Source organism: Oncorhynchus clarkii, chromosome 23 (genome assembly GCF_045791955.1).
Source record: "Oncorhynchus clarkii lewisi isolate Uvic-CL-2024 chromosome 23, UVic_Ocla_1.0, whole genome shotgun sequence".
In the NCBI taxonomy this organism is placed as follows: Eukaryota; Metazoa; Chordata; class Actinopteri; order Salmoniformes; family Salmonidae; genus Oncorhynchus; species Oncorhynchus clarkii.
This window is the reverse complement of record NC_092169.1, coordinates 63024497-63040470: the sequence shown is the minus strand read 5'-3', so window position 1 is coordinate 63040470 and position 15974 is coordinate 63024497. Positions and strand designations below refer to the sequence as shown.

Below are 15974 nucleotides of genomic sequence, written 5' to 3'. Positions count from 1 at the left end.
TATATACAGGAAGTACCAGGTAATACCATGGTTATATACAGGAAGTACCAGGTAATAACATGGTTATAAACAGGGAGTACCATGGCTATATACAGGAAGTACCAGGTAATAACATGGCTATATACAGGAAGTACCAGGTAACAACATGGCTATATACAGGAAGTACCAGGTAATACCATGGTTATATACAGGAAGTACCAGGTAATAACATGGCTATATACAGGAAGTACCAGGTAATAACATGGTTATAAACAGGGAGTACCAGGTAATAACATGGTTATATACAGGAAGTACCAGGTAATAACATGGTTATATACAGGGAGTACCATGGCTATATACAGGAAGTACCAGGTATTAACATGGCTATATACAGGAAGTACCTGGTAATAACATGGCTATATAAAGGAAGTACCAGGTAATACCATGGCTATATACAGGGAGTACCAGTACCGAGTCAATGTGCAGGGGTACCAGGTAATACCATGGTTATATACAGGGAGTACCAGGTAATAACATGGCTATATTTATTTTTTGGACCTTAATTTAACTTGATTTAATATACAGGGAGTTCTAGTACTGAGTCGATGTACAGGGATACCAGGTAATAACATGGCTATATACAGGAAGTACCAGGTAATAACATGGTTATATACAGGAAGTACCAGGTAATTACATGGCTATATACAGGGAGTACCAGGTAATAACATGGTTATAAACAGGGAGTATCAGGTAATACCATGATTATATACAGGAAGTACCAGGTAACAACATGGCTATATACAGGGAGTACCAGGTAATACCATAGTTATATACAGGGAGTACCAGGTAATAACATGGCTATATACAGGAAGTACCAGGTACTAACGTGGCTGTATACAGGGAGTACCACTACTGAGTGGATGTGCAGGGGTACCTCCACTCAGTACTGGTATTTCCTGTATATAGCCATGCTATCTTTACTCGTTATTCGTTATTCACTGTGTATTTATTCCTCGTGACTATTTAAATGTTTTATTTATCTATTTATCTATCTATCTATCTTTCTATTTATCTATCTATCTATATCTTTGAATCTGCATTGTTGGAAAAGGTCTACTACACCTGTTTAAGGTCTACTACACCTGTTGATTATGAAGCTTGTGACAAATAACATTTGATTAGATCTGATGGTTTGCCACCAGAGGTGAAAGTAGGAGCCTGCAGCATATTGTCACATTTCAAATGAAGCATTTACTGTCCTTGTCCTTTATTTGTGATGGAAATAGAGATGAACGTGATGAAAAGGCGACAGAGGTTTCATAGGAGCTGCGACACAGGGCGCAGCAGAGTAATCTGGTTACATCAACCGTCATTTAATTCATTTTTTCTGCTAATCCCTGCTCTATGTCCTCTGCCCTGAGGCTGAATAAACACACGTGGCCTGTTACATCAGTAACGCATTAATAATTCAATAACGTGTCTAATAGATAATGTCATGTTCCCTCCTTTTTCTCCATTTCTTTCCGTTTATCCACTGCGTCTCAGCGGGGACCGTTTGTCCAAGTAGTGCCGTGCCATGCTGCTGTGCTGAAGCTGCTTGAGCACTGGAAGGGGACCCGAGAGGAGCAGGGGAGGGGATCAGAGGAGGAAGGGAGGGGAGGAGGGGCGGGGAGCACTGAGCACAGCGAGTGACTGGACTGTGTATTGAAGGTGAAGATCAGTCCAGCACGACGAAGAGACAACAGTAGGAGACGTTGTAAAGGCCATGGAGGTTCCGCGTGTGGACGACAGCACCAGCAGCCCTGTCAGCCGTTGTGACGACATGATGAAGAACCTGAACCTGGACTTGATACAGCCGAGTGACAGGGAAGGTAAGTACCTGACCCCGGAGGGCAGCAGGGCCACGGCTGAAGGAGCGCTGTGTAGCCTGCATTGGTCAAATCAAACTTTATTTGTCACTTGACCCTGCCGCCCTTACCGTGAAATGCTGATTTACAAGCCCTTAACCAACAGTGCAGTTCAAGAAGAGGTAAGTAAATATTTACCAAATAAACTAAATAAGAAAATAACACAATAACATAACAATAAGAGGCTATATACAGAGGGGCACCGGTACTGAGTCAATGTGGAGGCTATATACAGAGGGGCACCGGTACTGAGTCAATGTGGAGGCTATATACAGGGGGTACCAGTACTTAGTCAATGTGGAGGCTATATACAGGGGGGTACCGGTACAGAGTCAATGTGGAGGCTATATACAGGGGGTACCGGTACAGAGTCAATGTGGAGGCTATATACAGAGGGTACCGGTACAGAGTCAATGTGGAGGCTATATACAGGGGGTACCGGTACAGAGTCAATGTGGAGGCTATATACAGAGGGTACCGGTACAGAGTCAATGTGGAGGCTATATACAGAGGGTACCGGTACAGAGTCAATGTGGAGGCTATATACAGGGGGTACCGGTACAGAGTCAATATGGAGGCTATATACAGGGGGTACCGGTACAGAGTCAATGTGGAGGCTATATACAGGGGTTACCGGTACAGAGTCAATGTGGAGGCTATATACAGGGGGGTACCGGTACAGAGTCAATCTGGAGACTATATACAGGGGGTACCGGTACAGAGTAAATGTGGAGGCTATATACAGGGGGGTACCGGTACAGAGTCAATCTGGAAGACTATATACAGGGGGTACCGGTACTGAGTCAATGTGGAGGCTATATACAGGGGGTACCGGTACAGAGTCAATGTGGAGGCTATATACAGGGGGTACCGGTACAGAGTCAATGTGGAGGCTATATACATGGGGGTACCGGTACAGAGTCAATGTGGAGGCTATATACAGGGGGTACCGGTACTGAGTCAATCTGGAGGCTATATACAGGGGGGTACCGGTACTTAGTCAATGTGGAGGCTATATACATGGGTGCATCGGTACTGAGTCAATGTGGAGGCTATATACAGGGTGCACCGGTACTGAGTCAATCTGGAGGCTATATACGAGGGGGTACCGGTACTGAGTCAATGTGGAGGCTATATACAGGGGGTACCGGTACAGAGTCAATGTGGAGGCTATATACAGGGGGTACCGGTACTGAGTCAATGTGGAGGCTATATACAGGGGGTACCGGTACAGAGTCAATGTGGAGGCTATATACAGGGGGTACCGGTACAGAGTCAATGTGGAGGCTATATACAGGGGGTACCGGTACTGAGTCAATGTGGAGTCTATATACAGGGGGTACCGGTACAGAGTCAATGTGGAGGCTATATACAGGGGGTACCGGTACTGAGTCAATGTGGAGGCTATATACAGGGGGTACCGGTACAGAGTCAATGTGGAGGCTATATACAGGGGGTACCGGTACAGAGTCAATGTGGAGGCTATATACAGGGGGTACCGGTACTGAGTCAATGTGGAGGCTATATACAGGGGGTACCGGTACAGAGTCAATGTGGAGGCTATATACAGGGGGTACCGGTACTGAGTCAATGTGGAGGCTATATACACGGGGTAACCGGTACAAAGTCAATGTGGAGGCTACATACAGGGGGTACCGGTACAGAGTCAATGTGGAGGCTATATACAGGGGGTACCGGTACAGAGTCAATGTGGAGGCTATATACAGGGGGTACCGGTACAGAGTAATGCTTACTTTACTAGTCCCTAACCAACAATGCAGTTTAAAAAATACAAATAATAATAAGAAATAAAAGTAACAAGTACTTTAAGAGCAGCAGGAAAATAAAAATAGCGAGACTATATACAGGGGGTACTGGTACAGAGTCAATGTGCGGGGGCACCGGTTAGTCAAGGTAATTGAGGTAATATGTACATGTAGGTAGAGTTATTAAAGTGACTATACACAGCTAATAAGAGAGAGTAGCAGTGGCATAAATGGGGGGGGGGGGGGGGGGTAGAAGCTGTTTAGAAGCCTTGACCAATGTCAAATCTTTTCAGTCTCCTGAGGGGGATAAGGTTTTGTTGTGCCCTCTTCACAACTGTCTTGGTGAGTTTGGACCATTCTACTTTGTTGTTGATGTGGACACCAAGGAACTTGAAACTCTCAACCTGCTCCACTACAGCCCCCTCGATGAGAATGGGGGCGTGCTCGGTCCTCCTTTTCCTGTAGTCCACAATCATCTCCTTTGTCTTGATCATGTTGAGGAAGAGTTTGTTGTCCTGGCACCACACGGCCAGGTCTCTGACCTCCTCCCTATAGGCTGTCTCATCGTTGTCGGTGATCAGACCTACCACTGTTGTGTCATCATCAAACTTAATGATGGTGTTGGAGACGTGCTTGGCCGTGCAGTCATGAGTGAACAGGGAGTACAGGAGGGGACTGAGCACGCACCCATGAGGAGCCCCTGTGTTGAGGATCAGCGTGGCGGATGTGTTGTTACCTACCCTTACCACCTGGGGGTGGCCTATCAGGAAGTCTAGGATCCAGTTGCAGAGGGAGGTGTTAAGTCCCAGGGTCCTTAGGTTATTGATGAGCTTTGAGGGCGCTATGGTGTTGAATGCTGAGCTGTAGTCAATGAACAGCATTCTCACGTAGGTGTTCCTTTTGTTCAGGTGGGAAAGGGCAGTGTGGAGTGCAATAGAGATTGCATCATCTATGGATCTTTTAGGACGGTATGCAAATTAGAGTGGGTCTAGGGTTTCTGGGATAATGGTGTTGATGTGAACCATGACCAGCCTTTCAAAGCACTTCAAGCTACAGACGTGAGTGCTACGTGTCTGTAGTCATTTAGGCAGGTTGCCTTTGTGTTCTTGGGCACAGGGACTATGGTGGTGTGCTTGAAACATGTTGGTATCACAGACTCGGTCAGGGAGAGGTTGAAAATGTCATTGAAGAGACTTGCCAGTTGGTCAGCGCATGCTCGGAGTACACGTCCTGGTAATCCGTCTGGCCCTGTGGCCTTGTGAATGTTGACCTGTAATAAGTCTAGGTCTTATTCACGTCAGCTACGGAGAGCGTGGTCACATGGTCGTCCGGAACAAATCAAATCTAATTGTATTTGTCGCATGCGCCGAATACAATGGGTACAGTGCCTTGCGAAAGTATTCGGCCCCCTTGAACTTTGAGACCTTTTGCCACATTTCAGGCTTCAAACATAAAGATATAAAACTGTATTTTTGTGTGAAGAATCAACAACAAGTGGGACACAATCATGAAGTGGAACGACATTTATTGGATATTTCAAACTTTTTTAACAAATCAAAAACTGAAAAATTGTGCGTGCAAAATTATTCAGCCCCTTTACTTTCAGTGCATCAAACTCTCTCCAGAAGTTCAGTGAGGATCTCTGAATGATCCAATGTTGACCTAAATTACTAATGATGATGAATACAATCCACCTGTGTGTAATCAAGTCTCCGTATAAATGCACCTGCACTGTGATAGTCTCAGAGGTCCGTTTGAAAGTGCAGAGAGCATCATGAAGAACAAGGAACACACCAGGCAGGTCCGAGATAGTGTTGTGAAGAAGTTTAAAGCCGGATTTGGATACAAAAATATTTCCCAAGCTTTAAACATCCCAAGGAGCACTGTGCAAGCGATAATATTGAAATGGAAGGAGTATCAGACCACTGCAAATCTACCAAGACCTGGCCGTCCCTCTACACTTTCAGCTCATACAAGGAGAAGACTGATCAGAGATGCAGCCAAGAGGCCCATGATCACTCTGGATGAACTGCAGAGATCTACAGCTGAGGTGGGAGACTCTGTCCATAGGACAACAATCAGTCGTATATTGCACAAATCTGGCCTTTATGGATGAGTTGCAAGAAGAAAGCCATTTCTTAAAGATATCCATAAAAAGTGTTGTTTAAAGTTTGCCACAAGCCACCTGGGAGACACACCAAACATGTGGAAGAAGGTGCTCTGGTCAGATGAAACCAAAATTGAACTTTTTGGCAACAATGCAAAACGTTATGTTTGGCGTAAAAGCAACACAGCTGAACACACCATCCCCACTGTCAAACATGGTGGTGGCAGCATCATGGTTTGGGCCTGCTTTTCTTCAGCAGGGACAGAGAAGATGGTTAAAATTGATGGGAAGATGGATGGAGCCAAATACAGGACCATTCTGGAAGAAAACCTGATGGAGTCTGCAAAAGACCTGAGACTGGGACGGAGATTTGTCTTCCAAAAAGACAATGATCCAAAACATAAAGCAAAATCTACAATGGAATGGTTCAAAAATAAACATATCCAGGTGTTAGAATGGCCAAGTCAAAGTCCAGACCTGAATCCAATCGAGAATCTGTGGAAAGAACTGAAAACTGCTGTTCACAAATGCTCTCCATCCAACCTCACTGAGCTCGAGCTGTTTTGCAAGGAGGAATGGGAAAAAATTTCAGTCTCTCGATGTGCAAAACTGATAGAGACATACCCCAAGCGACTTACAGCTGTAATCGCAGCAAAAGGTGGCGCTACAAAGTATTAACTTAAGGGGGCTGAATAATTTTGCACGCCCAATTTTTCAGTTTTTGATTTGTTAAAAAAGTTTGAAATATCCAATAAATGTCGTTCCACTTCATGATTGTGTCCCACTTGTTGTTGATTCTTCACAAAAAAATACAGTTTTATATCTTTATGTTTGAAGCCTGAAATGTGGCAAAAGGTCGCAAAGTTCAAGGGGGCCGAATACTTTCGCAAGGCACTGTATTGTACAACAAGACCTTACAGTGAAATGCTTACTTACAAGCCCTTAACCAACAATGCAGTTTTAAGAAAATACCCCCCAAAAAGTAAGAGATAAGAATAACAAATAATTAAAGAGCAGTAGTAAATAACAATAGCGTGGCTATATACAGGGGGTATATAGTCTGGGTAGCCATTAGTCTGGGTAGCCATTTTGATTAGCTGTTCATGAGTCTTATGGCTTGGGGGTAGAAGCTGTTTAGAAGCCTCTTTTACCTAGACTTGGTGCTCTGGTACCGCTTGCAGTGCGGTAGCAGAGAGAGCAGTCTATGACTAGGGTGGCTTGGAGTCTTTGACAGTTTTTAGGGCCTTCCTCTGACAATGCCTGGTATAGAGGTCCAGGATGGCAGGAAGCTTAGCCCCGGTGATGTACTGGACCGTGTGCACTACCCTCTGTAGTGCCTTGTGGTTGGAGGCCGAGCAGTTTCCATACCAGGCAGAGATGCATCCCGTCAGGATGCTGGTTCTCTCATGCATGTTTCAGTGTTATTTGCCTCGAAGCGAGCATAGAAGTAGTTTAGCTCACCTGGTAGGCTCGTGTCATTGGGCAGCTCACGGCTGTGCTTCCCTTTGTAGTCTGTAATGGTTTGCAAGCCCTGCCACATCCGACGAGCGTTGGAGCCGGTTTAGTACAATTCGATCTTAGTCCTGTATTGACACTTTGTCACGGGATACTAGGAGTGGAGGGTTGGAATCAGGCGCAGAGAGCAGGGTTCAGTATATCATGATTTATTCTCCGGCCAAACAACGGTCACGCCAACATACAGGGCATAGAACAAACCAGCCCAAACACAGGACCAAACAGTCCGGAGAATACACACATGAAAACCACGATCCAACAGAGTAACAAAAACAATTCCGCACAAAACAAGGGCGGGACAACCTACTACATATAGGGAAGCTAATTAAACTAAAATACACACAGGTGAAACTAATAAGACAAAACCAACAGACAAACGAAAAATGGATCGGTAGCGGCTAGTAGGACGGTGACGACGACCGCCGAGCACCGCCTGAACAGGCAGGGGAGCCAACTTCGGCGGAAGTCTTTGCCTGTTTGATGGTTCGTCAGAGGGCATAGCGGGATTTCTTATAAGCTTCCTTATTAGAGTCCTGCTCCTTGATAACGGCAGCTCTAGCCTTTTGCTCAGTACGATTGTTGCCTGTAATCCATGGCTTCTGGTTGGGGTATGTACGTACAGTCACTGTGGGGACAACGTCATCGGTGCACTTATTGATGAAGGCAATGACTGAGGTGGTATACTCCTCAATGCCATCGGAAGAATCCCGGAACATATTCCAGTGTGCTAGCAAAAATTCCTGTAGCTTAGCATCTGCTTCATCTGACAACTTTTTTATTGACCGAGTCACTGGTACTTCCTGCTTGAATTTCTGCTTGTAAGCAGGAATCAGGAGGATAGAATTATGGTCAGATTTGCCAAATGGAGGATGAGAGAGAGCTTGTACCCATCTCTGTGTGGAGTAATGGTGGTCTTGAGTTTTTTTCCCTCTGGTTGCACATCCTGATAGAAATTTGGTAAAACAGATTTAAGTTTCCCTGCATTAAAGTCCCCGGCATCTGAATAAGCTTTTTCCTGTTTGCTTATACATCTCATTGAGTACAGTCTTAGTGCCAGCATTGGTCTGTTGTGGTATGTAGACAGCTACGAAAAATACAGCTGAAAACTATCTATTTAGATAGTGTGATCTACAGCTTATCATGAGATACTCTACCTCAGGTGCGCAAAACCTCAAGATTTCCTTAGATATCGTGCACCAGCTGTTGTTTACATATATGCATTGTGCTCCACCCCTTGTCTTACCAGACGCTGCTGTTCTACCCTGCCCATACAGCGTATAACCAGCCAGCTGTATGTTGATAATGTCGTCGTTCAGCCATGAATCCATGAAGCATAAGATATTACAGTTTTTAATGTCCCCTTGGTAGTTTAATCTTCCTTGTAAGTCGTCAATTTTATTTTCCAATGATTGCACGTTAGCTAGTAGAACGGATGGCAGGGGGGTTTATTCAATCACCTACGAATCCTCAGAAGGCAGCCTGCCCTCCATCCTCTTTTTCTCCCTCGTCTCTTCACACAAATGACGGGGATTTGGGCCTGTTCCCGGAAAATAAGTATGTCGTTCACGCCGGGCTTGTCGGACTCGTTAAATTACTGTTCTGATGTCCAGAAGTTATTTTCAGTCATAAGCGGCAGTAGCAACATTATGTACAAAATAAGTTTTTTTTAAAAACACAAACACCCTCTAACTGCCCTGAATGCCTCTGCTGATCCTACAACTATTGTATGAAGTAATCATGCGTCTTTGACGAGAGTTATACTGTTAGCACTGAGGCGGTTTGCCTTAGCAGGAAATCCACCGTGTGCAGCTTACCCTGCACTAACATAAATAACCTGAGCATGTCTACCTCTGCTAAGCTTCCCAGTAAAGCAATAAAAACAATAAGGCATCCCAGAAAAGTGTTGAACATAGCCCACATTAACATATGTAGCTTAATTTTTTTTAATTTTTATTTAACTAGGTAAGTCAGTTAAGAACAAATTATTATTTACAATGACGGCCTACTCAGGCCAAACCCGGACGACGCAGGGCCAATTGCCCGCCGCCCTATGGGACTCCTAATCACATCCGGATGTAAGGCAGCCAGTTAAGAAACAAGGTTCATGAAATCAAGAATTTGCTAGTAACAGATGACATTCATATTCTGACCATCTCTGAAACTCACTTAGATGTTACAGTGATAGCAATACATGGTTATAAAATCTACAGTAAAGACAGAAATGCCAAAGGTGGAGGTGTGGCCATTTATATTCAGAACCACATACCTGTAAAGATTAGAGAGGATCTCATGTTAAATACTGTTGAAGTAATATGGCTACAGGTTCATCTGCCTCACCTAAAGCCCATTCTGGTGGGAAGCTGCTATAGACCACCAAGTGCTAACAGTCAGTATCTGGACAACATGTGTGAAATGCTTGATAATGTTTATTTTTCATATTTTTTATTTCACCTTTATTTAACCAGGTAGGCTAGTTGAGAACACCTTTATTTAACCAGGTAGGCTAGTTGAGAACAAGTTCTCATTTACAACTGCGACCTGGCCAAGATAAAGCAAAGCAGTGAGACACAAACAACACAGAGTTACACATGGGAATAGCAAACACTCCTTTACACCCCAGTATCTCTACTTGCACATTCATCTTCTGCACATCTACCATTCCAGTGTTTAATTGCTATATTGTATTTACTTTGCCACCATGGCCTATTTATTGCCTTAACTCCCTTATCTTACCTCATTTGCACTCACTGTATATAGACTTTGTTTTGTTTTCTCTTGTTCTACTGTATTATTGACTATGTTTTGTTTGTTCCATGTGCAACTCTGTGTTGTTGTCTGTGTCACACTGCTTTGCTTCATCTTGGCCAGGTCACAGTTGTAAATGAGAACTTGTTCTAAACTAGCCTACCTGGTTAAATAAAGGTGAAATAAAATAAAAACATTAATTACAGTACGCTATACCCCATACCATTCTGTTACTACATACCACTTACAGTGAGCTATACCCCATACCATTCTGTTACTACATACCACTTACAGTAGGCTATACCCCATACCATTCTGTTACTACATACCACTTACAGTAGGCTATACCCCATACCATTATGTTACAACATACCACTTACAGTAGGCTATACCCCATACCATTCTGTTACTACATACCACTTACAGTAGGCTATACCCCATACCATTCTGTTACTGCATACCACTTACAGTAGGCTATACCCCATACCATTCTGTTACTACATACCACTTACAGTAGGCTATACCCCATACCATTATGTTACAACATACCACTTACAGTAGGCTATACCCCATACCATTCTGTTACTACATACCACTTACAGTAGGCTATACCCCATACCATTCTGTTACTGCATACCACTTACAGTAGGCTATACCCCATACCATTATGTTACTACATACCACTTACAGTGAGCTATACCCCATACCATTCTGTTACTACATACCACTTACAGTGAGCTATACCCCATACCATTCTGTTACTACATACCACTTACAGTGAGCTATACCCCATACCATTCTGTTACTACATACCACTTACAGTAGGCTATACCCCATACCATTCTGTTACTACATACCACTTACAGTGAGCTATACCCCATACCATTCTGTTACTACATACCACTTACAGTAGGCTATACCCCATACCATTCTGTTACTACATACCACTTACAGTAGGCTATACCCCATACCATTCTGTTACTACATACCACTTACAGTAGGCTATACCCCATACCATTCTGTTACTACATACCACTTACAGTAGGCTATACCCCATACCATTCTGTTACTACATACCACTTACAGTGAGCTATACCCCATACCATTCTGTTACTACATACCACTTACAGTGAGCTATACCCCATACCATTCTGTTACTACATACCACTTACAGTAGGCTATACCCCATACCATTCTGTTACTACATACCACTTACAGTAGGCTATACCCCATACCATTCTGTTACTACATACCACTTACAGTAGGCTATACCCCATACCATTCTGTTACTACATACCACTTACAGTAGGCTATACCCCATACCATTCTGTTACTACATACCACTTAGTGAGCTATACCCCATACCATTCTGTTACAACATACCATTTACAGTTGGCTATACCCCATACCATTCTCTTACTTTTGTTACATCTGCCCCTGCCACGCCCTCTACTTCTCATCCTGTGTTTCCCTATCCTGCCGCCACTCCCCCAGGGTTCTCTCTCTCTCTCTCTCTCTCTCTCTCTCTCTCTCTCTCTATCCCTCTCTCTCTCTCTCTCTCTCTCGATCTCTCTCGATCTCTCTCGATCTCTCTCTCTCTCTCTCTTTGTTTCTCTCTCTGTGTATCTCTCTCTCCCCTCTCTCTCTCTCTCTCTCTCTCTCTCTCTCTCTCTCTCTCTCGGTGTATCTGACTGTGTGAGTGGAGACAGGTGTGCTGGAGGCAGAGCAGATCCCCAACAGCTGCAACCTGTAAGCATGTTGATCTCCTCTCCCTCTCTCTAATGCCTTTATTGATTTATTTACTATTTGTTGACTGTGTTGTCTACTTCCTGTGTTGACAGGAGACAACTCTCAGGACAGCAGCATCGCGGAAAAGGAGGATCTTCCTGTTCCTCAGAACGTCAAGATCACCAACATCACCTGTGACTCCTTCAAGATCAACTGGGACATGGACTGTAGAGCCAAGGACCACATCACTAACTACTTCATAGACCTCAACAAGAAGGAGCACAATAACTCCAACAAGTTCAAACACAAGGTTAGATACAGTCCATCATATAGTTCAAACACAAGATACAGTACATTATACAGTACATTGTTCAGACATGCTTCAGGGCTGTACGGTAATGTACAGTTGAAGTCGGAAGTTTACATACACCTTAGCCAAATACATTTAAACTCAGTTTTTCACAATTTCTGACATTTAATCCTAGTAAAACATTCCCTGTCTTAGGTCAGTTAGGATCACCACTTTATTTTAAGAATGTGAAATGTCAGATAGTAGAGAGAATTATTTATTTCAGCTTTTATTTCTTTCATCACATTCCCAGTGGGTCATAGGTTTACATACACCCAATTAGTATTTGGTAGCATTTCCTTTAAATTGTTTAACTTGGGTCAAACGGTTCAGGTAGCCTTCCACAAGCTTCCCACAATAAGTTGTGTGAATTTTGGCCCATTCCTCCTGACAGAGCTGGTGTAACTGAGTCAGGTTTGTAGGCCTCCATGCTCGCATACGCTTTTTCAGTTCTGCCCACGAATTGTCTATGGGATTGAGGTCAGGGCTTTGTGATGGCCACTCCAATACCTTGACTTTGTTGTCCTTAGGCCATTTTGCCACAACTTTGGAAGTATGCTTGGGGTCATTGTCCATTTGGAAGACCCATTTGTGACCAAGCTTTAACTTCCTGACTGATGTCTTGAGATGTTGCTTCAATATATCCACATCATTTTCCTACCTCATGATGCCATCTATTTTTGTGAAGTGCACCAGTCCCTCCTGCAGCAAAGTACCCCCACAACATGATGCTGCCACCCCCGTGCTTCACAGCTGGGATGGTGTTCTTCGGCTTGCAAGCCTCCCCCTTTTTCCTCCAAACATTACAATGGTCATTATGGCCAAACAGTTCTATTTTTGTTTCATCAGACGAGAGGACATTTCTCCAAAAAGTGCAACCTTTGTCCCCATGTGCAGTTGCAAACTGTAGTCTGGCTTTTGATGGTGGTTTTGGAGCAGTGGCTTCTTCCTTGCTGAGTGTCGATATAGGACTCATTTTACTGTGGATATAGATACTTTTGTACCTGTTTCCTCCAGCATCTTCACAAGGTCCTTTGCTGTTGTTCTGGGATTGATTTGCACTTTTCGCACCAAAGTACGCTCATCTCTAGGAGACAGAACGCGTCTCCTCCCTGACCGGTATGACGACTGCGTGGTCCCATGTTGTTTATACTTCCGTACTATCGTTTGTACAGTTGAACACGGTACCTTCAGACGTTTGGAAATTGCTCCCAAGGATGAACCAGACTTGTGGAGGTCTACAATTCTTTTTCTGTGGTCTTGACTGATTTCTTTACATTTTCCCATGATGTCAAGCAGAGGCACTGAGTTTGAAGGTAGGCCTTGAAATACATCCACAAATACACCTCCAATTGACTCAAATTATGTAAATTAGCCTATCAGAAGCTTCTAAAGCCATGACATAATTTTCTGGAATTTCCCAAGCTGTTTAAAGGCACATTCAACTTAGTGTATGTAAACTTCTGACTCACTGGAATTGTGATACAATGAATTATAAGTTAAATAATCTGTCTGTAAACAATTGTTGGAAAAATTGCTTGTGTCATGCACAAAGTATAGTTTTATATATTAAACTGCTCCGGCTATTCAACAAGTTCTGCTCTCCTGCGTTTGACTTCCCTGCCACCAGTTACGCACTCCTTACAGAATTCCCGACCTACTATGGAATCAGCAGGAACAGGTGCCCCTGGTATAGGGGTCGAGGAGCGCATCCAGGAGCAAGCGAAAGTAATCCACCATCTCGGTGCCATCATGGATCAAGTTATCCAGACCCTGGACCGTTGGGAGAGACAGGGAGGTCCTCCAGCGCCTTCAACAACGCAACCCGAACCTCTACTACTCACTCCTCCTTGAACCAGTCCCAGTGCGATGCGTCTTGCCCTTCCCGGGGAGTATGATGGGACGGCGGCACGGTGCCAGGGTTTCCTGTTACAGCTGGACCTATACCTGGGCACCGTTTACCCGGCTCCCTCGGGAAGGGAGATGGTGTCCGCCCTCATCTCGTGCCTCTCAGGGAAATCTCTGGAGTGGGCCAACGGCATGTGGGGAGAAGGAGAAGCGGCGTCGGAGGACTTCACAGAGTTCACCCGCCGTTTCCGGGCGGTCTACAACCACCAGCACAAGGGTAGAGTGGTGGGTGAGCGCCTCTTCCAGCTGAGGCAGGAGACGAGGAGCACCCAGGAGTTGGCCCTGGAGTTTAGGACCCTGGCTGTCGGCATGGGATGGAACGATATGGCCCTGATCGACCACTACCGTTGCAGTCTGCGCGAGGACGTCCGTCAGGAGTTGGCCTGCAGAGACACCACCCTCACATTGGATCAGCTGGTGAACCTTTCCATCCGGCTGGACAACCTGCTGGCTACCCGCGGACGTTCAGATCGGGGTCTGGTGGTTCCATCCCCTCGCACCCCCTCTCCTGAACCTTTGGAGCTGGGAGGGGCGGTGACCGGAGGGGAGACCGGAGGGGGTTCCAGTTTGTGCAACATCTGTGGCCGCAGAGGGCACACTGCCGGTCGGTGCCGGGTTGGTCCCTCTGGGGGTCGAGGCAGGAGGCAGGGCACTCTGGCGTCACCCCAGGTGAGTCTGCACCACTCTCACCCAGAGTCCTCTGTTGTCCAACTGTTTGTACCTGTTTGTTTACCTGATTTCCCCCCGCATTCCCAGCATAAGGCGCTTGTCGATTCAGGCGCAGCTGGGAATTTTATTGACAGAGCGCTCGCTCTTAGTTTAGCGATCCCCATTATTCCTGTGGTTAGACCTTTCCCAGTTCACGCTCTGGATAGTCGACCATTGGGGTCCGGGCTAATCAGGGAAGCCACTATCTCCCTGGCCATGGTGACGCAGGGGAGTCATGAGGAGAGAATCAGTGTCTTTCTCATTGACTCTCTTGCGTTTCCCGTGGTACTGGGCCTTCCCTGGTTGGCTCATCATGACCTCACCATTTCATGGCAACAGAGGGCTCTCACGGGGTGGTCGCAAGAGTGCTCAGGGAGGTGTGTAGGGGTTTCTGATGATGCTACTACGGTGGAAAGTCCAGACCAGGTCCCCACTGTGGACATCCTCCCCGAATATGCCGATTTGGCTCTCGCCTTCTGTAAAAAGAAGGCGACTCAATTACCACCCCATCGACGGGGGGATTGTGCGATAAATCTCCTGGTGCACTTCCCAGGAGTCACATGTATCCCCTGTCGCAAGCGGAGATGGTGGCTATGGAGACATATGTCTCCAAATCCCTGCGTCAGGGGTACATTCGGTCCTCCACTTCACCCGTCTCCTCAAGTTTATTTTTTGTGAAGAAGAAGGATGGAGGTCTGCGCCCATGGTCTCAAACAAATCACGGTGAGGCTCAGTTACCCGCTATCTCGTATTGTCACGGCGATTGAGTCAATTCAAGGGGCACGCTTCTTCACAAAACTGGATCTCAGGAGCGCATACCACCTGGTGCGCATCCGGGAGGGAGACGAGTGGAAGATGGTGTTTAGTACCAACTCAGGGCATTTTGAGTACCTCGTCATGCCGTACGATTTGATAAATGCTCCATCAGTCTTCCAATTCTTTGTAGACTAGATTTTCAGGGACCTGCACGGGCAGGGTGTAGTGGTGTATATCGATGACATTTTGATATACAGTTCAAAGGGGCCGAAAGTATTCGACCCCCTTGAACTTTGCGACCTTTTACCACATTTCAGGCTTCAAACATAAAGGTATAAAACTGTATTTTTTTGTGAATAATCAACAACAAGTGAGACACAATCATGAAGTGGAACAACATTTATTGGATATTTCAAACTTTTTTAACAAATCAAAAACTGAAAAATTGGGCGTGCAAAATTATTCAGCCCCTTTACTTTCAGTGCAGCAAACTCTCTCCAGAAGTT

At 45.2% G+C, this 15974-nt stretch overlaps 1 protein-coding gene across 3 annotated transcripts in view; it reads left to right on the top strand.

Moving 5' to 3' along the window:
* Positions 1–1654: 1654 nt before the first annotated feature.
* LOC139381595 (phytanoyl-CoA hydroxylase-interacting protein-like) overlaps positions 1655–15974 on the top strand; it is a 30068-nt gene continuing 15748 nt past the window's right edge. For 2 of the 3 annotated variants that reach the window (XM_071125245.1, XM_071125244.1), the window contains exons 1-2: positions 1655–1850; positions 11861–12057. In XM_071125245.1, the coding sequence (XP_070981346.1) occupies positions 1745–1850; positions 11861–12057 (303 nt within the window). In that variant the 5' untranslated portion in view covers positions 1655–1744. Of the gene's footprint in view, positions 1851–11718; positions 11769–11860; positions 12058–15974 lie in introns of those variants that run through there. The other variant, XM_071125246.1, reaches the window with a different exon arrangement.